Source organism: Coturnix japonica, chromosome 4, assembly GCF_054131305.1.
Source record: "Coturnix japonica strain WE chromosome 4, WE-NBRP24, whole genome shotgun sequence".
Taxonomy (NCBI): domain Eukaryota; kingdom Metazoa; phylum Chordata; class Aves; order Galliformes; family Phasianidae; genus Coturnix; species Coturnix japonica.
In genome coordinates this window covers 86,004,009-86,023,165 of record NC_140666.1, presented here as the reverse complement: position 1 = coordinate 86,023,165, position 19,157 = coordinate 86,004,009, and the positions used below count along the sequence as shown (strand labels likewise).

At 49.5% G+C, this 19,157-nt stretch overlaps 4 protein-coding genes and 1 long non-coding RNA gene across 8 annotated transcripts in view; 4 read left to right on the top strand and 1 right to left on the bottom strand.

Moving 5' to 3' along the window:
* LOC107314060 (uncharacterized) overlaps positions 1 to 13,951 on the bottom strand; it is a 65,719-nt gene extending 51,768 nt beyond the window's left edge. Inside the window, exons 1-3 of one of the 2 annotated variants that reach the window (XR_001555286.3) lie at positions 13,662 to 13,951; positions 13,485 to 13,562; positions 12,603 to 13,362 (exon numbers count right to left, since the gene is read on the bottom strand). This is a non-coding gene — a long non-coding RNA (uncharacterized LOC107314060). Of the gene's footprint in view, positions 1 to 12,602; positions 13,363 to 13,484; positions 13,563 to 13,661 lie in introns of those variants that run through there. The other variant, XR_014946073.1, reaches the window with a different exon arrangement.
* Positions 409 to 5,032, top strand: LOC146761166 (T-cell surface glycoprotein CD8 alpha chain-like). Of its 2 annotated transcripts, XM_085547554.1 has the most exons (5): positions 409 to 1,225; positions 1,804 to 2,169; positions 2,751 to 2,843; positions 3,556 to 3,672; positions 4,654 to 5,032. In XM_085547554.1, exons 1-5 carry the CDS (start codon positions 1,180 to 1,182, stop codon positions 4,668 to 4,670), a joined length of 639 nt encoding a protein of 212 aa, XP_085403680.1. In that variant the 5' UTR covers positions 409 to 1,179; the 3' UTR covers positions 4,671 to 5,032. The 2 variants fall into 2 exon arrangements, with proteins under 2 accessions (XP_085403680.1, XP_085403679.1); XM_085547553.1 differs by lacking the exons at positions 3,556 to 3,672; positions 4,654 to 5,032 and having other exon boundaries at positions 2,751 to 3,339.
* On the top strand, positions 7,064 to 8,473 carry LOC146761165 (T-cell surface glycoprotein CD8 alpha chain-like). The gene is made up of 2 exons (XM_085547561.1): positions 7,064 to 7,212; positions 7,769 to 8,473. Exons 1-2 carry the CDS (start codon positions 7,167 to 7,169, stop codon positions 8,203 to 8,205), a joined length of 483 nt encoding a protein of 160 aa, XP_085403687.1. The 5' UTR covers positions 7,064 to 7,166; the 3' UTR covers positions 8,206 to 8,473.
* On the top strand, positions 8,501 to 11,307 carry LOC107313870 (uncharacterized). The gene is made up of 5 exons (XM_085545952.1): positions 8,501 to 8,510; positions 8,679 to 8,771; positions 9,148 to 9,231; positions 9,811 to 9,927; positions 10,904 to 11,307. The coding sequence occupies exons 1-5, from the start codon at positions 8,501 to 8,503 to the stop codon at positions 10,918 to 10,920; spliced, it is 321 nt and encodes a 106-aa protein (XP_085402078.1). The 3' UTR covers positions 10,921 to 11,307.
* Positions 13,952 to 14,176: 225 nt separating the features above from the next.
* Positions 14,177 to 18,688, top strand: CD8A (CD8 subunit alpha). 2 transcript variants are annotated; one of them, XM_085547530.1, is made up of 6 exons: positions 14,177 to 14,316; positions 14,817 to 15,185; positions 15,498 to 15,593; positions 16,247 to 16,363; positions 16,794 to 16,824; positions 17,825 to 18,688. In XM_085547530.1, exons 1-6 carry the CDS (start codon positions 14,271 to 14,273, stop codon positions 17,877 to 17,879), a joined length of 714 nt encoding a protein of 237 aa, XP_085403656.1. In that variant the 5' UTR covers positions 14,177 to 14,270; the 3' UTR covers positions 17,880 to 18,688. The 2 variants fall into 2 exon arrangements, with proteins under 2 accessions (XP_085403656.1, XP_015718418.3); XM_015862932.3 differs by lacking the exon at positions 14,177 to 14,316 and having other exon boundaries at positions 14,462 to 15,185.
* The last annotated feature ends 469 nt before the right edge of the window (positions 18,689 to 19,157 follow it).

Here is a 19,157-nt window from a genome sequence, read left to right as displayed (position 1 = left end):
TCAGTCCTTATTTCATTGAACACTTCTCCTTCAACCACAATTTTTCTTCATTTGAAGGTCCTGAAAGAAGGCTGAAGTCAAAGGGATGCCCTATTTCATCTCACATCCCAGGCATGCCTCCTGCTGTGGAGATGCTGCTTGACCCAACTCACTGTCTTGTTGCATTCTTTGTTTTCCAGCTCACTTTCACGCACAACAGCAGTTTCATCACTCAGCAGTGCCAGGTTTCTCACAGCCAGGAACAGGGCTGTGCTTTCCAAAGCAGTCATGGAACAACACCTCACACAATGAAAAGGAGAAAAAGCAAGAAAGCCAGAAAATACCAACAAAAGAATCAAACAGCAGCTGAACAAAGCTGTTGAGACTATTTGTGCAGAGCTGCAGGAAGTCAAAAGCCTTACGAGCATGTGTGGTCACCTAGAGATGGCCTCTGAATGCTGAAGCAGGTATGGAGTGTTTTTTTGGCATGGGGGAAGTCCCTGTGGTTGGAGAAGAAAAAACACAGGGTAACTTTCTGTTCTTTATATCTGTGTGCCACTGGGGCACGAGGCTGCCTTGGTGGGTGCCACATCACAGACCTCCTGCCTCCCACACAGCAGCTTCTACAGAGAAATAACAGAGAAAAATTGCAGAGACCAGGGCTGAAATCCTCAGATATCTATCAGCAATGCATGGGCTCGGGGATGAAAAGTGCAGGTGGAGAGATGCGCTAAAACATTCCCAGGTCTTCATCTGCAAAAAGAAGAAAATACTACATTAAATAAAATATCGGCCAAGAAATACGGTTTGTGGCCCATGTCCATGACACGGGACTTGACTTCTTATGCTGCACATCTGGACACGATGAGAACGACCCAAATGGCTGGGAGACAGCAGTCTGCAAAGACTGATCAGACTTCAAGAAGGAACGTTGACCATTGGCATCTCAGCTGAAGACACAGCAGCTAAATCCAAGAAGCATCAATTAAAACAATGCTATAACAATAAACCAACCCAAGATCTGGGTCACAGTTGAAGAGCTGCAGAAAGCTTTTCTCACGCTGTTCCACCACAGCAGCTGAACCCTTGCTCTTCACAGAAGAGGGTCCTGGTGACATCACATCCTCTTCTATAAGTTACGCTGCCTCCAAAGTTCAGTGACAAAGATCAGCTGCGCTGCGCTGCACCGCCCCGAGGACGATGGCCGGGTCTCCTGCACTGCTCCTCCTGCTCAGCCTGGGGCTCTGTGAGTATGGAAGCGGGCTTACGGGGCACCTGTGCTGGGAGGAAGAAGGACAGTGGGGGAAGGCATTCCACCTGCACCACGGCCAAGAACATGGGCAAAAGGGACAACGGGGAAAGAAGGGGCAAACCCAAAGGATGGAACTCAGGGCTGCTCAGGGACTGCACAGGGAAGTGGGAGCGGTGGGACTGCAGCACAATACGCAGCAAGAACAGAGCCTGTTCAGACTGGTGTTGCTGGAGGGGATGGGGAACAGATGACAGGGGGCACGGGGCAGTTGTTAGTGGGGAACCACCTTACAAAGAAGCTGGGAAGTGGCAGCAGCCCACACAAGGCAGCTGAAGGGCTGCTCTCAAGGCCAGCATCCATCTCCAGAGCCCGGCGCTCCCAACGCTCAGTCCCCAGGGACTCCAGCACAGCACACAAGTGTGCTGGACGCCGATCCCTCCCTCCGCATTCACCCTCACAGCCCACCTGCCTGCCTGCCACGCACTGCACCAGCAGGGAAGAGCCCTGCACAAAGGCCCCGGGAGCTCTTCCTGAGCAGCACCTGAGGGGACATGGCCGACTTCTGCCCACAGGCTGCACCGGCGCCCAGGGACAGAGGGATGCAGTGGTGGTCAGTTTCAACAGGAATATGAAGCAACCCCAGCAGGGACAGCGGCTGGAGCTGGAGTGCTGGAGAAACAAAACCTCCTGGAGAGTCTCCTGGATCCGCCTGGACAGGGATGGGAATCTTCATTACATTCTCTCCAGTTATATAACCAATACCACCATCTTCCAAGGGGGTGAAAGAACATCTCCACGCTTTGAGGCATCATGGAGCGAAAACACCTGTAGGCTGGTGGTCAAATCCTTCAGTACAGAAGATGAGGGGTTCTATTTCTGCGTCACCAACGTGAACCAGGTGCTGCAATTCAGCTCTGGACAACCCGCCTTCTTCCCAGGTCAGCAACAGCTTCACCCACCTCGCTTACACCCAGCTCCCCTGCCCGTGCCTTCTCAACACGGCCCATCGCCCACACTCCCCATGGCCCTGCTTCTTTGCCCAAGCCATCTCATCACACAGGCACTGCTCCTCCTCATACAGGCTCTCTGACCAACAGCTCCATTCATGGTATCGGTCCTGCCCAAACACTGAGGTGGTCGAACAGCCCAGCGGCAGCTCCCATCCCATCAGCAGCTCTGAGGGATGAGAGTTTCAAAGGCCACAAAGATTCCACCTCCTCACAAACTGCATCTGGCACATTAATCCCAACAGCAATCACATGCTTACAGCATCTCAAAAAGAAACTCAAAAACCCCCATGACTCTCAGGACATGTTTAATAACAGAGATAACAAAGAGCTCACACAAACTGAGGGGACAGATAACAAATCTATCGGTTCCAGGGCAATACAGCATGTGAAAGCATCACTGTTCCAAGCAGATCATATAAATGTTTGTTCACTGCTGGTTGTTACCTGGAACAGACAGGAGGAAGCTCTTCTGTCATAGCTCTCTGTATGCACATATTTCTTCTTTCCAGTCAAAACAACAGCAGCACCCACCACAACCACAGCCACCACCCAGAGCAGCCTGGTCACCAAGAAGAACAGCTCACAACAGGGCCTGGATGCAGGTAACCCAGCTGTGGGGAGGCAGAGCTCTGCCAGCAGAGATACTTTGATCAGAAGAGCCCAAAACAAAGTCTCTGCTGACTACAGGCATTTCAGGATGCAGGTAGATGTCTGCAACTGGGCCTTTCTCCTGAAGGAGCTGGGCATGTTCAGCCTGGACAAGAGGAGGTTCAGGGGAGACATTATTGATCTCTATAACATCCTGAAGGGAGGTTGTAGTGAGCTGCTGCCAGCCTCTTTCTCTCGTGTCATTAGTGATAGGAGCAGAGGGAATGGTTTCAAGCTACAGTAGGGGATATTCAAGCTGGGCATTAGGAAGTATTACTTCTCAGAAAGGCTGGTCAGGTCCTGGAATGGACTGCCCAGGGAGTTGGTGGAGTCATTGAAAGTGGGGGTGTTCAAGGAATGACTGGGTGTTGTGTTGAGGGACATGGTTTACTGGGAGCTATTGCTAATAGGTGACCGTTTGGACTGGAAGATCCTCTAGGTCTTTTCCAACCTTACAAAAATAAAAATAAAAATAAAAATAAAATAAAATAAAAATAAAATAAAATAAAATAAAATAAAATAAAATAAAAATAAAAATAAAATAAAATAAAATAAAATAAAATAAAATAAAATAAAATAAAATAAAATAAAATAAAATAAAATAAAATAAAATAAAATAAAATAAAATAAAATAAAATAAAATAAAAATTTCCTTTCTTTCTGCAGGAACATGCAACGAGAACAATCCAAACTCCTCCTGTGAGGTTTTCTTCTGGGTTCGAGTGGCTGGCACCTGCCTCCTGCTCCTCATTGTCATCACCATCATCATTATGCACCACCAAAGTAAGTCATAGAATGGCAGAATTGTAGAATGGGCATGGGATGAAAAGGACCAAAATGATCTTCAAGTTTCCACCCCCTGCTATATGCCGGGTTGCCAACCAGCAGACCAGGCTGCCCAGAGCCACATCCAGCCTGGCCTTGAATGCCTGCAGGGATGGGGCATCCACAGCCTCCTTGGGCAACCTGTTCCAGTGTGTCACCACCCTCTGGGTGAAAAACTACCTCTTAATCTCCAACCTAAACCTCCTGTGTCTCAGTCGCACCCTGACACCCTGCAGAGCTTTCTGAAGCCTCACACCACCCAGCACAGTCCGCTCCTCCAGGAGAATGGGCTCTCTGCCGATTGTCCTCACTCAGCCACTGTGTATCCTGGACATGGGGATGTCAAAAGGACCGCTCTCAAAGTCCTATGCCTAATTTTCCTCAACTCCAGTTCAGCTTTTGAAATATTTATCATGTTCTGCACTGTCAGATGGTAGATGATAACACAGAAATACTATTCTACCAGACTGCATTACCCCTACCATCCTGAAATCTGTATTTCAGCTTTGGAAGTACCAGAACCAAAAGCACTGTGAAATAACAGGAGAAACATGCATAAGAATGTGTTCCGCAAAGAAAAATGCCAACACTGGCAACAGCAGGTTCACTTAAAGCCCACCTCCAAATGGCACATATTTGGAGCCTGATATGCTGAAAGCAGTCAGGCTACATGTCTGGAAAGGCAAAAGGTTTGGGCACAATTTCATGTCTGAAATCATTAACTTACCCAGAGAATACAGCCACTGCAAAGGTATGTTTGAAAGCCAATAATTCTCTTTTCCCCCTATAGTAGAAGAAATGCTTAACATTGGAGAGAAAATTCTGAAACTTTCAGTCAACTCTCAGTCCTTCCTCACCAAATAGATCTAATGCTTTACCTGCACAAAGTAGATGGATGATCAAAACCAACCACATCTCACACTCCGTTGTCACTTGCAGGACTGAGCTCACCGTAAGCAAGCAGTGCTGCGTGGCTGCTCAGCAGAAGGCACACAGGCGTCCTCCTCAAGAACCGCCCTGATCCCATCAGCAACACACACAGCTGCCCTGATGGACCCCAAGAAGCCCAGCAGCTCTGTGCCACGCTGGGAAAGGCACCGCTGTGCTGCACAGCTGAGCCTTCCACCACACCACCAATAAACCCAGCACATCAATACCCACTTCTATTGCCTCAGACTCTCAATTCCAAACTCTTCCCTACAAGCTGAATCTAATTTCTGTCTCTTTCATTGTGTCGTTTAATTCATTATTGATATAGTTTTCATTTTGTAGTAGGACAAGAAGGATTGGCATAAGTTGCGCCAGGGAAGACTCAGATTAGAGCTTAGGGGATAATTCTTCTCTGAGAGAGTGGACAGGCACAGGAACAGGCTGCCTGGGGAGCTGGTGGTCTCACTGAAACTGGAAGTATTCCAGAAAGGATTAGATGTTGCACTGAAGGACAGGGCTTAGTGGGAATATTGGTGAGGGTGGAATGGTTGGATTGAATGATCTTAGAGGTTTTCTACGACCTTGGAGATTCTTATGATTCCACAGAAAGGAGAAACTGCTTTTTGCTAAGATATATACAGACAGTGAACCCAACAAAGGAAGACCCCTGCCCCAGACAAATTGTTACTTAGGATACAAGAGATGGAGGCTCAGGAGCACAGTGGCTTCACCTAATCAAACACAGATGTCTCCATCAGAGTTATATTTTGTCAAGGTCTGCTCTACTTCACGCAGACGTCACAGGGCTCACAGCCTCACACCACCACAGGCCTCACAGAGCTCAGCAGGCCTCAGTCCTGCTTTCCTCACTCACCAAAGCGCTGTGAGGCCCAAAGAAATGAGCCCAGTTCCCACATCACTTCAGCTCACTTTCTCACACAACAGCACTTCCATCACTCAGCACTGCCGCTTTTCTGGCTCCCAGAACAACAGAAACACTGGCACAGGAGCCATACAGGCATGCACAACTCCGCAGCCCACACGCTCCCTGGCCCAGCCCTCCCATGGCCGACCGCCACCATCATGGCGGCAGCGTTGCCCCAGCCGTGCAGCCATCGCTCACAACCCAACTCCCATGATAATCAAAGGGTGTGCACTGAAAATTAAATTAATTTCTTACCCACGTGTTAAGAATACAGCCAGTTTTGAAAGGACTACTCTGAAAGTAACGCCTCCTGTTTTACCCAGTTGGCTCATGATGTCAGAGGCAGAAGGTGAGGGTATGGCAGTAGAACCTTCCCACCAGTTTTCCACCACGTTGGGTTGCCACGTGACAGACGGCAGCAGAGGGGCAATCTGACAAAACGGCATCTGACACGGAAATGAGCACTGAAATCCTCCATGCAGAACAAATGGCACCCACTGATATCCACTGATGTTTGTTGGGTGTTTCTGGAGACCAAGCAGTGGATGTGAGCACTGCGAGGTGCTGGGAGGAGCATTTCAGCAGTGACAACAGCAGCCACCTGTGCTGGTGCCTAACACTGCTCCTCATCACTCAGTGCAGCCCAGGCAAGACAAAATGTTGCACACCCACAGAGTCATTGAAAAGCACCTCAGAAGTGAAATCTAACTAAAAATTAAAAAAAATTTTAAAAAATCAGGATAACCAGGAAATACTAAAAGAGGAAACAACACCAGGCTACTGAAACAGTCAGTCAAGTACAAAGCTGCAGGAAGTCCAAACCACCACCGGCGTCTGAGTGGTCACCTGGAGGCAGCAGAAAGGACCTTGAATGATGAAGCACACTGGGGTTATTCGGCAGGTTGCTAGTCTTTGCGGTTGGAGAAGAGAGTCAAAGGATGTAAAAAAAAAAAAAAGAAGGAAAAAAAAAACAACTCAGCATGGCAATAGAGCAAAAGGCTTTCTTGATAGATGTCACATCACAGCTCTCCTGCCTTCAACACAGCAGCATCAGCACAGAAACTACAAAGTACAACTGCAGAGAACAACTAAGATACAGAATTCAGCTACGTGTCCACAACGTGTGGACTCACAGATGAAAAATGCAGATGAACCAACCTCTACAATGAAATGAAATCAAATAAAATCTCCAACATAAAAGACAACTTTCACTCCATGGCCACTGAAGGGGTCATGGCATGGTTTTCTGTAGATCAGGTCATGATGTGATTGCCCAAAATATCTGGGAGACAGCAGCAGGTAGTGACAGATCAGACTCCAAAATGGATCACTGTCAGTCTGAATCTCAACTGAATGCACTGCAGCAAAATCCCTGAGGCAACATTAAAACCAATGCTATCATGATAAACGAGCACAAGTTTTGGATCACAGATGAAGAGCTGCAGAAATCGTTTCTCACTGTTCTACCACAGAGGCTGAACACAGACTGCACACAGAAGAGGGTCCTGGTGACATCACATCCTCTCCTATAAGTTAGGCTGCCTCCAAAGTTCAGTGACAAAGATCAGCCGCGCTGCGCTGCACCGCCCCGAGGACGATGGCCGGGTCTCCTGCACTGCTCCTCCTGCTCAGCCTGGGGCTCTGTGAGTATGGAAGCGGGCTTACGGGGCACCTGTGCTGGGAGGAAGGAGGACAGTGGGGGAAGGCATTCCCCCTGCACCACGGCCAAGAACATGGGCAAAAGGGACCACAGGGAAAGAAGAGGCAAACCCAAAGGATGGGATTCAGGGCTGCTCAGGGACTGCACAGGGAAGCGGAAGCAGTGGGACTGCAGCGCCATACGCAGCAGGAACAGAGTCTGTTCAGACTGGTGTTGCTGGAGAGGATGGGGAAAGGGAGAGAGGGGGCACGGGGCAGTTGTTAGTGGGGAACCACCAGGCAAAGAAGCTGGGAAATGGCAGCAGCCCACACAAGGCAGCTGAAGGGCTGCTCTCAAGGCCAGCTTCCATCTCCATAGCCCAGCGCTCCCAACGCTCAGTCCCCAGGGACTCCAGCACAGCACCCTCCCTCCGCATTCACCCTCACAGCCCACCTGCCTGCCTGCCATGCACCGCACCAGCAGGGAAGAGCCCTGCACAAAGGCCCCGGGAGCTCTTCCTGAGCAGCACCTGAGGGGACATGGCCGACTTCTGCCCACAGGCTGCACCGGCGCCCAGCGACAGAGGGATGCAGTGGTGGTCAGTTTCAACAGGAATATGAAGCACCCCCAGCAGGGACAGCGGCTGGAGCTGGAGTGCCGCACATCCAGAATCACATGGGGAGCATCTTGGGTCCACATGGACAACAGTGGCAACCTTCACTTCATTGTCTACAGTAATTCTCCACAAAACACAATCTTTCATGATTATAAGAGAAGATCTCAGCTCTTTGATATATCATGGAGAGATGGCTCCCCTTGGCTGGTGGTGAAGTCCTTCACGGCACAGGACCAGGGGATCTATTTCTGCATCACCAGCGTCAACCAGGTGCTGTACTTCAGCTCTGGACAACCCGCCTTCCTCCCAGGTCAGCAGCAGCTTCACCCACCTCGCTTACACCCAGCTCCCCTGCCCGTGCCTTTTCAACCCGGCCCATAGACCACACTCCTCATGGCCCTGCTTCATTCCCAAGCCGTCTCATCACACAGGCACTGCTCCTCCTCATACAGGCTCCCTGCCCAACAGCTCCACTCATGGTACCAGCCCTGCCCAAACACAGAGGTGGTCGCACAGCCCAGCAGCACCTCTGAGGGATGAGAGTTACAAAGGCCACAGTCACCACCTCCTTGCTCACCTCACCTGGCCCTCTCAGTCCCAACACTCCCTATATACTTACAGCACCTCAAAAACATCCATGTCTCTCAGGACATGTTTTATAAGAGACTTAACAAAGATGTCACACGGTAAGGGTGCTGATAAGAAATTAGATGCCTGGATCCTTCTGTTTCCAGGGCTGGGCAGCATTCAAACAGACCCTGTAGTAGTTTTCCCTATGCTGGCCATGTCCTGGCACAGATAGGGGGCAGCTCTTCAGCTGTACCTTGCTGAGTTTGCTTATTTCTTCTTTCCAGTCACAACAACAGCAGCACTCACCATACCCGTGGCCACCACCCAGGGCAGTCAGATCACAAAGAAAGACATCTTCTGGCACAGCCCGGATCCAGGTAACAATCTGCAGTGGGGCAAACACTCTGCCAGCAGTGCTGAATTGTTTGCAGCTTCATGAATTAAAGGATGTGCTGATTGCAGGCATTTGGAGATGTGAGGACAAGAGAAAGCTTTAATCTTTCTCAGAGCAGCAAATGAGGACATGAGACTGCCTATGCTGGGAAGAAATTTTGAGCCCACAGCCCTCAGATTTCATGGCTGGGCAGCTCAGCAATGGAAACAGACCTCAGAGTGTCATAGCATCACAAAGTAGGCCCTACGGGGTCCACCCAATGCTGGCCATTATGTTTATCTATGGCCTGGCAGGAGGGGGAGAAGGCTGTTTTCTTGTATCTCACTGTATTCATCCATTTTTCTATCTACTCACAACAGCAGCAGAACACATCACACCCACTGCCACAACCCAGAGCAGCCCGGTCAACAAGAAGAACAGCTCACGACATGGTCTGGATGCAGGTAACCCAGCTGTGGGGAGGCACAGCTCTGCCAGCAGTGCTGCTTTGATCACAAGAGCTCAAAACAAAGTCTCTGCTGACTACAGGCATTTCAGGATGCAGGCAGATGTCTGCAACTGGGCCTTTCCCCTTTCCTCTCTCTCTCCTGAAGGAGCTGGGCATGTTCAAACCTGGACAAGAGGAGGCTCAGGGGAGACATTATTGATCTCTATAACATCCTGAAGGGAGGATGTAGTGAGCTGGTGCCAGCCTCTTTCTCTCGTGTCATTAGTGATGGGAATGAGAGGGAATGGTTTCAAGCTACAGCAGGGGAGATTCAAGCAGGACACGAGGAAGTATTACTTCTCAGAAAGGGTGGTCAGGCACTGGAATGGACTGCCCAGGGAGGTGGTGGAGTCACCGAATGTGAGGGTGTTCAAGGAACGACTGCATGTTGTGTTGAGGGACATGGTCTAGTTAGCACTATTGCTAATAGGTGACTGTTTGGACTGGAAGATCCTCTAGGTCTTTTCCAACCTTAAAAAAATAAAAATAAAGAAAATAAAATAAAATAAAATAAAAATTTACTTTCTTTCTGCAGAAACAAGCAATGAGAACAAGCCGAACTCCTCCTGCGATGTTTTCCTCTGGGTTCGAGTGGCTGGCACCTGCCTCCTGCTCCTCACTGTCATCACCATCATCATTATGCACCACCAAAGTAAGTCATAGAATGGCAGAATCGTAGAATGGCGTGGGATGAAAAGGACCACAATGATCATCAAGTTTCAACCCCCTGCTATATGCCGGGTTGCCAACCAGCAGACCAGGCTGCCCAAAGCCACATCCAGCCTGGCCTTGAATGTCTGCAGGGATGGGGCATCCACAGCCTCCTTGGGCAACCTGTTCCAGTGTGTCACCACCCTCTGGGTGAAAAACTACCTCTTAATCTCCAACCTAAACACCTCCCCTGTCTCAGTTGCACCCTGACACCCTGCAGAGCTTCCTGGAGCCTCACACCACTCAGCACAGCCCGCTCCTCCAGGGGAATGGGCTCTCTGCCAATTGTCCTCACTGAGCCACTGTGTATCCAGGACATGGGGATGTCAAAAGGACTGCTCTCAAAGTCCTATGCCTAATTTTCCTCAACTCTAGTTCAGCTTTTGAAATATTTATCATGTTCTGCACTGTCAGATGGTAGTTGATAACACAGAAATACTATTCTACCAGACTGCACTACCTCTACCATCCTGAAATCTGTATTTCGGCTTTGGAAGTACCAGAACCAAAAGCACTGTGAAATAACAGGAGAAACATGCATAAGAATGTGTTCTGCAAAGAAAAATGCCAACACTCACAACAGCAGATTCAGCTATAGCCCACCACCTTAATTAACACATATTCGGAGGCTGCTATGCTGAAAGCAGTCAGGCTATATGTCTGAGAAGGCAAAAGGTTTTGGCAGAACTTCATGTCTGTAATCTTTAACCAACCCCGAGAATACAGCCAGTGCAAAGGTAGCCAATGTTTCTCTTCTCCCGCTATAAGTAGAAGAAATATTTAACATTGGAGAGAAAATTCTGAAACCTTCAGTCAACTCTCAGTTCTTACTTAAAAAAGAGATCAAATGATCTACATGCACAGAAGAGATGAATGATCAAAACCAACCACATCTCACACTCCGCTGTCACTTGCAGGACGGAGCTCACCGTAAGCAAGCAGTGCTGCGTGGCTGCTCAGCAGAAGGCACACAGGCGTCCTCCTCAAGCACCGCCCTGATCCCATCAGCAACACACACAGCTGCCCTGATGGAGCGCGGCCATTTGGCTGCTCCTCCTCTGCTGCCCACCAGCACTGCACACCTCCCGCCGCCTGACATGTGCTCCTGCCCCACTCTGCTCTAACACAGCCAGACCGCGGGGGACAGCGCTGACCCCAAGAAGCCCAGCAGCTCCGTGTCATGCTGGGAAAGGCACCGCTGTGCTGCACAGCTGAGCCTTCCACCACATCACCAATAAACCAGCCATATCAGCACTCAGCTCTGATGGCCAAGCAACTCTCTTTTTTTTTGCAATATCTTTCCCATTAAATGGGTGTAACTACTCTCTCTGTGAGTTTTTTGATTTAACTATTTCCATGAGTGCAGGGAAACTCACCATCCCACCACATGCCAACCAGTGTTTCAAAAGAAGAAAAGAACCCACTGAAAAGACACTCCAAACTGTGCTGAAATAGCTTCATGTCTGGCCAGAGTCCATGATAGGATTTCTGCCCTCCCTTTTCCAGGTGAAATCTCCTCGTCTGGCAGCACAAAAATTAATTCTCATCTCCCCTCCTGCTGTCATTTTGCATCTGTATTTAAAGGCAGGGAGGCCCTACAGAGCTGAAACTTCATCTCTCCTGACATGCCAAAGTCTATAAATTCATTTGCCTTAACTTGAACCACCCATCATTTGTTTCATTTTGAACACTGCTATGGCTTGAATAGCAGCACAGGTAAGTTGGGTTACACTAGGAAGACGTGTGTTTCACTTACTTAAAGGAGAGGCTGTAACCACCAGAAGCATTCCATCTGCGATGTGTTTTCAGCCTCACGTTCTGACACAAATGTTCCTTTTGATTCCAGACACGACTCCATTTCATTCTGCACATCCTAAAACTGCTCAGCATTTTACCACGGCTTACAAACCTACGACTGTTCAGCCTACAGAAGAGAAGGTTGCGGGGTGACCTCATTGCAGCCTTTCAACACCTGAAGGGAACTTACACCCAGGAGGGGAGTAAACTCTTCAAAAGGGCTGACAAATAGCAGGACACGGGGAAATGGTTTTAAGTTAAAAGAGGGAAGATTTAGGTTGGATGTTAGGGGGAAGTTCTTCACTAGGAGAGTGGTTAGGCCCTGGAACAGGCTGCCCAGGGAGGTTGTGGATGCCCCGTCCTTGGAGGTGTTCAAGGCCAGGTTGGACGGGGCCCTGGGCAACCTGATCTAATAAAGGTGTATGTTTGGTGGCCCTGCCAGGCAGGGGGGTTGGAACTACATGATCCTTGAGGTCCCTTCCAACCCAGGTCATTTTGTGATTCTGTGAAACCTCACTTTAAAAAAGTAAACGACCTCTCCATTATCAGCATCCACACTTTTAGAGGATGCTTGGAACTGGTGATGGTTCAGTCCATTGGGCTTCATGAAAGTCACACATTTGATGACAACTGACATGACAGGTCCCATTTTTAAAGCCTTTCTGCTTATATTTCCCTGACATTCCATGCAGAGATGTTTCACCAGACCCAAGTTCCTGGCAACAATTCCATTCTCTTCTATGAATCCCATAAGCCCCTCTTCTTCACCAACCACAGCCTGGGCGCCATCAGTAGCTCTACCAGATGCGTCAACAAATGTTAAATAAAATCACTTTACTGCCAATTTTGACCTCTTTGTCCACATCCAAATTGATTTCTCTGTGTCTTTTGATGGCACCGAGAAATCCATTTCTTCAGTGATGTCATGCTTAGTATCAACACCTCCCATGCAAACAGTGAGTTGAGTCGTATCTGTAGCATCAAGGATTTCATCTCCAGCCAAAGGAAATCTCCTGAAATAGCAGCTTTACTCCGCATCTTCTTGCCACGGGTTTCTCTGTTTCTTCAGACCACCCGGCAAGAGCTGACTGACACCAACAGATTTGAGGGAAACCCCCCTTTTAATCAGGGCCAATTGCATCTCCGATGCTGTCCATGCTCAACAAACTCACCACCAGCAGATGGTTTTGCTGCTTCTGCCATCAGATTTCACAACGCATCTCTGGCCTTTGTGGCCAAGTCCATCTGAGGTGTAACTCAACAGCAGTAACTCGGTTTTATCTCAACAAAAAAGTACTCATCGGTCCTTATTTCATTGAACGCTTCTCCTTCAACCACAATTTTTCTTCATTTGAAGGTCCTGAAAGAAGGCTGAAGTCAAAGGGATGCCCTATTTCATCTCACAACCCAGGCATGCCTCCTGCTGTGGTGATGCTGCTTGACCCATCTCACTATCTTGCTGCATTCTTTGTTTTCCAGCTCACTTTCACGCACAACAGCAGTTTCATCACTCAGCAGTGCCAGGTTTCTCACAGCCAGGAACAGGGCTGTGCTTTCCAAAGCAGTCATGGAACAACACCTCACACAATGAAAAGGAGAAAAAGCAAGAAAGCCAGAAAATACCAACAAAAGAATCAAACAGCAGCTGATCAAAGCTGTTGAGACTCTTTGTGCAGAGCTGCAGGAAGTCTAAAGACTTACCAGCATGTGTGGTCACCTAGAGATGGCCTCTGAATGCTGAAGCAGGTATGGAGTGGTTTTTTGGCATGGCGGAAGTCCCTGTGGTTGGAGAAGAAAAAACACGGGGTAACTTTCTGTTCTTTATATCTGTGTGCCACTGGGGCACGAGGCTGCCTTGGTGGGTGCCACATCACAGACCTCCTGCCTCCCACACAGCAGCTTCTACAGAGAAATAACAGAGAAAAATTGCAGAGAACAACAGGGCTGAAGTACTCAGATATCTATCAGCAATGCATGGGCTGGAGGATGAAAAGTGCAGGTGGAGAGATGCTGTAAAATATTCCCAGGTCTTCTTCATCTGCAAAAAGAAGAAAATACTACATTAAATAAAATATCGGCCAAGAAATACGGTTTGTGGCGCATGTCCATGACACGGGACTTGACTTCTTATGCTGCACAACTGGACATGATGAGAACGACCCAAATGGCTGGGAGACAGCAGTCTGCAGCGACTGATCAGACTTCAAGAAGGAACGTTGACCGTCGGCATCTCAGCTGAAGACACAGCAGCTAAATCCAAGAAGCATCAATTAAAACAATGCTATAACAATAAACCAAACCAAGATCTGGGTCACAGATGAAGAGCTGCAGAAAGCTTTTCTCACGCTGTTCCACCACAGAGGCTGAACCCTTGCTCTTCACACAGAAGAGGGTCCTGGTGACATCACATCCTCTCCTATAAGTTACGCTGCCTCCAAAGTTCAGTGACAAAGATCAGCCGCGCTGCGCTGCACCGCCCCGAGGACGATGGCCGGGTCTCCTGCACTGCTCCTCCTGCTCAGCCTGGGGCTCTGTGAGTATGGAAGCGGGCTTACGGGGCACCTGTGCTGGGAGGAAGGAGAACAGTGGGAGAAGGCATTCCCCCTGCACCACGGCCAAGAACATGGGCAAAAGGGACCATGGGGAAAGATACGCAGCAGGAACAGAGCCTGTTCAGACTGGTGTTGCTGGAGGGGATGGGGAAGGGGAGAGAGGGGGCACAGGGCAGTTGTTAGTGGGGAACCACCTGGCAAAGAAGCTGGGAAATGGCAGCAGCCCACACAAGGCAGCTGAAGGGCTGCTCTCAAGGCCAGCATCCATCTCCAGAGCCCGGCGCTCTCAATGGTCAGTCCCCAGGGACTTCAGCACAGCACCCAAGCGTGCTGGATACTGGGGCCATCCCTCCGCATTCACCCTCACAACCCACCTGCCTGCCTGCCACGCACTGCACCAGCAGGGAAGAGCCCTGCACAAAGGCCCCAGGAGCTCTTCCTGAGCAGCACCTGAGGGGACATGGCCGACTTCTGCCCACAGGTTGCACCGGCGCCCAGGGACAGAGGAACAGAATGGAGGCCAGGTTCCTCGATAGGAATATGAAGCACCCCACGGAGGGACAACGTGTGGAGCTGGAGTGTCCAAGTTACAACAGTGACAGTGGTGTCTCCTGGATTCGACAGGACAAGGATGGGAAACTTCACTTCATTGTCTACATTTCCATGTTTTCCAAGACCACCTGGCCAGGAAACGTGCAAGCATCTTCACAGTTTGAGGGGTCAAAACAAGGCAACATCTTTCGGCTGGTGGTGAAGAACTTCAAGGCGCAGGACCAGGGAACCTATTTCTGCATCACCAACGTCAACCAGGTGCTGCACTTCAGCTCTGGACAACCCGCCTTCTTCCCAGGTCAGCAACAGCTTCACCCACCTCGCTTACACCCAGCTCCCCTGCCCGTGCCTTCTCAACCCGGCCCATCGCCCACACTCCCCATGGCCCTGCTTCTTTGCCCAAGCCGTCTCATCACACAGGCACTGCTCCTCCTCATACAGGCTCAGGGCACTATTAAGAAATTCGGAGTCCTCAGCACTCAATTCATTTGGTTTTGTAGCATGTTGTGGCATCACTGTTGAAAATCCCTTCTGTGGTGGCCATGTCCCAGCTGGGGTGAGAGAAAGCTCTTGTATTCAATCTCACTGTATTCATCTCATTTATTTTTAGTCACAACAACCACAGCAGCACCCACCACACCTGCTGCCACCACGCAGAGCAGCCTCATCACCAAGAAGGACATCTGCGTACAGAGCTCGGATCCAGGTAACCCAGCTGTGGGTAGATGAAATAAAAGCCTATGCTGACTACAGGCAATTTGGGATGCAGGGTGAGGGGAAATATCTTGAGCTTCATCAGTGAGCTGCTGATGAGGGGATGAAAGTAACACCATTTTGGCACAGGATGCACAGGGAAGCAGAGAAGTCTCCTTTCCCAGAGGTGTTCAAGAAATGAGTATACGTAGTACTGAGGAACGTGGTGGCCATTCTTGAGCTAGATTATCTTAGTGATCTTTTTAAACCTCATTGATTTCATGATTCCAAACCCAAGTTTTACCCCACTTGGGATGACTTAAAAGACTCAAGACTTCTGATAACTGGGCAACACCAAAAGAAGGGAAAGCATTTGGAGCCAGCACTGGTTTTAGCCCTAGAAGGCGACTTCTCAAGTCTTCTGGCTACACGTCCTCCCTCTGCTCCCCAGCACGATGCCCACAGCTGGGAATGTCACCTGTGGACATGCCTGGTCTGCACCCCTCTCTCTGTGTCCTACATAAGCCCCCTCCTCACCTACACCTACCATCAAACTTGCTCAGAGCCCTGTGCTGCAGGACCTCCCAATGGCTCTGCCACAGCTGCACATCACCGCAGCCGGGAGATGGGCCCTTTCTCTCTCCTCTCTCCCCTTTCATCCTGCAGGAACAAGCAACGAGAATCTGCTGAATTTCTACTGTGAGATTTTCATCTGGGCTCCCCTTGCTGGTGTCTGCCTCGTGCTCCTTGTAGCTCTGATCATCACCATTGTGCTCTGCCAAAGTAAGTCGCACCCTGACACCCTGCAGAGCTTCCTGGAGCCTCACACCACAATTACAGCCCGCTCCTCCAGGGAATGGGCTCCGTGCTGAATGCACTCATGCAGCCATTGAGTATTCAGGACACAGGGAATGCAGAAGGACCCCTCTTAAAACCATTTTCCATATTTTTCTCATCCACACATTTAGCTTCAGAAATATTTATCACCTCCTATTGCCAGACAATAAATTACAAAGAGAGGAATGCTACTCTACCCAATTGCACTGGCTCTACCTTAGATCCTAAGACCAGGCACAGTGCCTTTAGCAAGCGTCGGCTGAAAGGAGCACTCTGTATCCCTCTGCCCCCCAGTGTATGTTTGTAGCAGCAGCGAGGATTGAAACTATGCTGTGACTTCATATCTCTGAATTGTTTGCATTTTTTTCCATCTTAGAGACCAGAAGACGGCGATGCAGGTGTAAAAGGTCAGTAAGCGACAACGGGGATGCTTTTGTCTTGAAGTCTGTAGCATTAATACTGGGCTGTAAGGCAAGCAGGTGGCACAGGAAACACCAAAATGCACCTGGACTTTCTTCTTCCAGCATACAACAGATAGGAGGGGGCTGTGTCATTATTGAGGGTGGGAGAGGGGAAAGAAAAAGAGATAAGCAAACAGAAAAGTTTCTATCATTCGAATCACTGAGCGCTGATGACAGTGCACACAGAGCCAGGAGGCAGCAGCAGAAACAAGAACCCTCTGCACACCCCCCAGTGCTCATCCCTCCCCATCCCCCTCATCATCCCAAGAACTCGCTGTCAGAACAATAACGTCGCAGGCTGCAGTTCAAACCACTTTTGAACAACAACTCCCATTGCCCACCAGCAGCACAGACCTCGCTCCTGCAGCCTGATCTCACCAGCAGCTGGTCTCACCCCGCCTGCTCTGCAGAAAACCACTTCTGCACTTTGCAAGGTTGGCGCTGAGCCCTTTGCAGGGCTTGCACAGAGGGGTGTTGAACCACGTGAGCGCTGCCAAAGCTGGTGCTGCAAGAGAGGCTGCAAACAGCCCTTTAATACCTCTGCAAACGGAGCACCTTGCAGCTGATAAATTCAGCCTGCTGGTTACGCATCCATGAGTTTTATAATCAAGAAAGAGATGTTTTATAATAGAATTTGAGTCACTCACTGCTACTAATAGGGAAAACCTCTAGTTGTGTTAGCTGAAAGCAGATCCCTCCATCTACATGGAGAATACTGGGGCTTTTATTTAGAGGAGCACCTTCTGTTGCCACTGCCTGAGACAAGGCACACTGGAAGCCTATTTCATTATTTCATGTATTGCTTTGCAGCACACAGATGCTGCATGAATGCAAAGGGAATGCAGTGATGCTCACAGCTGGGAGGTCCCAGGCTGTACATTGGGATGGGAACTACCCCCCTGCTCACTGCACACCCAACTAAATCCTTTCTTTCCCTTCTCTCTAGACCTCCAAACGGGAAGCCTGGTGCGAAACCCCCCGTGCCAACCCGACACATATGAGCAGCTGCAGCGCCCGGCTGCTGGTCAGCATCTGGGAGCCAGTGCTGCCAAAGGCCACCTCGCACATCACCCACACAGCTACCCTGAGAATAGGACACAGTGACTCAGCCTGCACCTCCCCGAAGCACAGCTCTTACAGAACCAGAGCTTTTCCATTGGATTCCAAAGGCCCAGTATCAGCTTTTGACCCAGCGCAGCTCCGTGGTTCCAGCAGCCCCGATGCAAACACCCACTGGTGATAAGTGGATGAGGAATAAGGATATAGACTGGACACCTGCCCTCTTTTTCGTGCTGCTGTGCACCCCCTCAGAGTTTCATAAAGTCACAGAATGGCTCAGGTTGGATGCCTCCTTATAGACCTTCACATCCCAACCCCAGCCATGGGCTGGGTGCCCAAAGCCCCATCCAAACCCAGCCCCGAGCAAAGCTTCATCTCATATAACACAGGGCTGCGCTGAGAAAGCAAACACGGATATAAGGGCTGTACTTTTGGGGGTTTTACACTCCTGCAGGCTGAAGTTTCCTACTTCCCCTTGGCTCCCTTCATCCTGCTGCTGGCCCCACACCCACTGCTGCTCAGCACTTCCACCTGGGCACGGAGCGGGATTTCCCTTCTTTCTGGAATAAATGGTTCTGTATTATTAAATCAACAGCCTCTGTTACTTGCTTTGGCTAAGCGGGACTTTCAGCATGATTCTACTTGGAGCACTGTGAGAGAGAGTTCTGTTTATCTTTTCTGATGTAAATAATCCCTTGTTACACTGACACGTCAACACCTGAGATAAAATAAAGCAACGTTTCCAGCCAGATTCACTAATTCTTTCTTTCTTTCGCTTTCTAGTCTCAGAGAAGCCAAAACCCCATGTGCAAATATAACTGAGGGCTGGAGACAGTCACATGAAAGGGCATCGGACGCCACAGTTTAGGTTCCAAGTTACTGCAGCCTTGAGACAATCTCTGCACTGATTTCCTCAGGGAGACGCAGGATGGGCCCAGAAACTCCCCTGCACCGTGAAGGTGGAGGAGATAAAGGTTTCAGTGCTGTCTCCAAGGGGCTGATAAAGGCCTGGGGAAAAACAACATGAAGCTCTTTGCAGAGGGGGGGACAGTGGGGGATGAGAGAAACCGAGTGAGAAGCAACTTTATAGCTTAGTTCCTAACAGTGTAAACTGGAAAAAGACAGAGTAAATGAGCACCTCTAAAGCTCATTAGAGTGCACCAGAATCACTGCTTCACCTTTAGAGCTGTTTCTTCTTGTTCTCAGTCACTGAATTGCAG

Bases quoted from the DNA above. Each gene is read 5' to 3' on its own strand.
- LOC146761166 (XM_085547553.1), top strand. From the start codon at position 1,180: ATGGCCGGGTCTCCTGCACTGCTCCTCCTGCTCAGCCTGGGGCTCT. The intron at 1,226-1,803 runs GTGAGTATGGAA...TTCTGCCCACAG, and splicing joins CCTGCTCAGCCTGGGGCTCT to GCTGCACCGGCGCCCAGGGA. The intron at 2,170-2,750 runs GTCAGCAACAGC...TCTTCTTTCCAG, and splicing joins ACAACCCGCCTTCTTCCCAG to TCAAAACAACAGCAGCACCC.
- LOC146761165 (XM_085547561.1), top strand. From the start codon at position 7,167: ATGGCCGGGTCTCCTGCACTGCTCCTCCTGCTCAGCCTGGGGCTCT. The intron at 7,213-7,768 runs GTGAGTATGGAA...TTCTGCCCACAG, and splicing joins CCTGCTCAGCCTGGGGCTCT to GCTGCACCGGCGCCCAGCGA.
- LOC107313870 (XM_085545952.1), top strand. The intron at 8,772-9,147 runs GTAACAATCTGC...TACTCACAACAG, and splicing joins CTGGCACAGCCCGGATCCAG to CAGCAGAACACATCACACCC. The intron at 9,232-9,810 runs GTAACCCAGCTG...TTCTTTCTGCAG, and splicing joins ACGACATGGTCTGGATGCAG to AAACAAGCAATGAGAACAAG.
- CD8A (XM_015862932.3), top strand. From the start codon at position 14,549: ATGGCAGCAGCCCACACAAGGCAGCTGAAGGGCTGCTCTCAAGGCCAG. The intron at 16,364-16,793 runs GTAAGTCGCACC...TTTCCATCTTAG, and splicing joins CACCATTGTGCTCTGCCAAA to AGACCAGAAGACGGCGATGC. The intron at 16,825-17,824 runs GTCAGTAAGCGA...CCTTCTCTCTAG, and splicing joins CGGCGATGCAGGTGTAAAAG to ACCTCCAAACGGGAAGCCTG.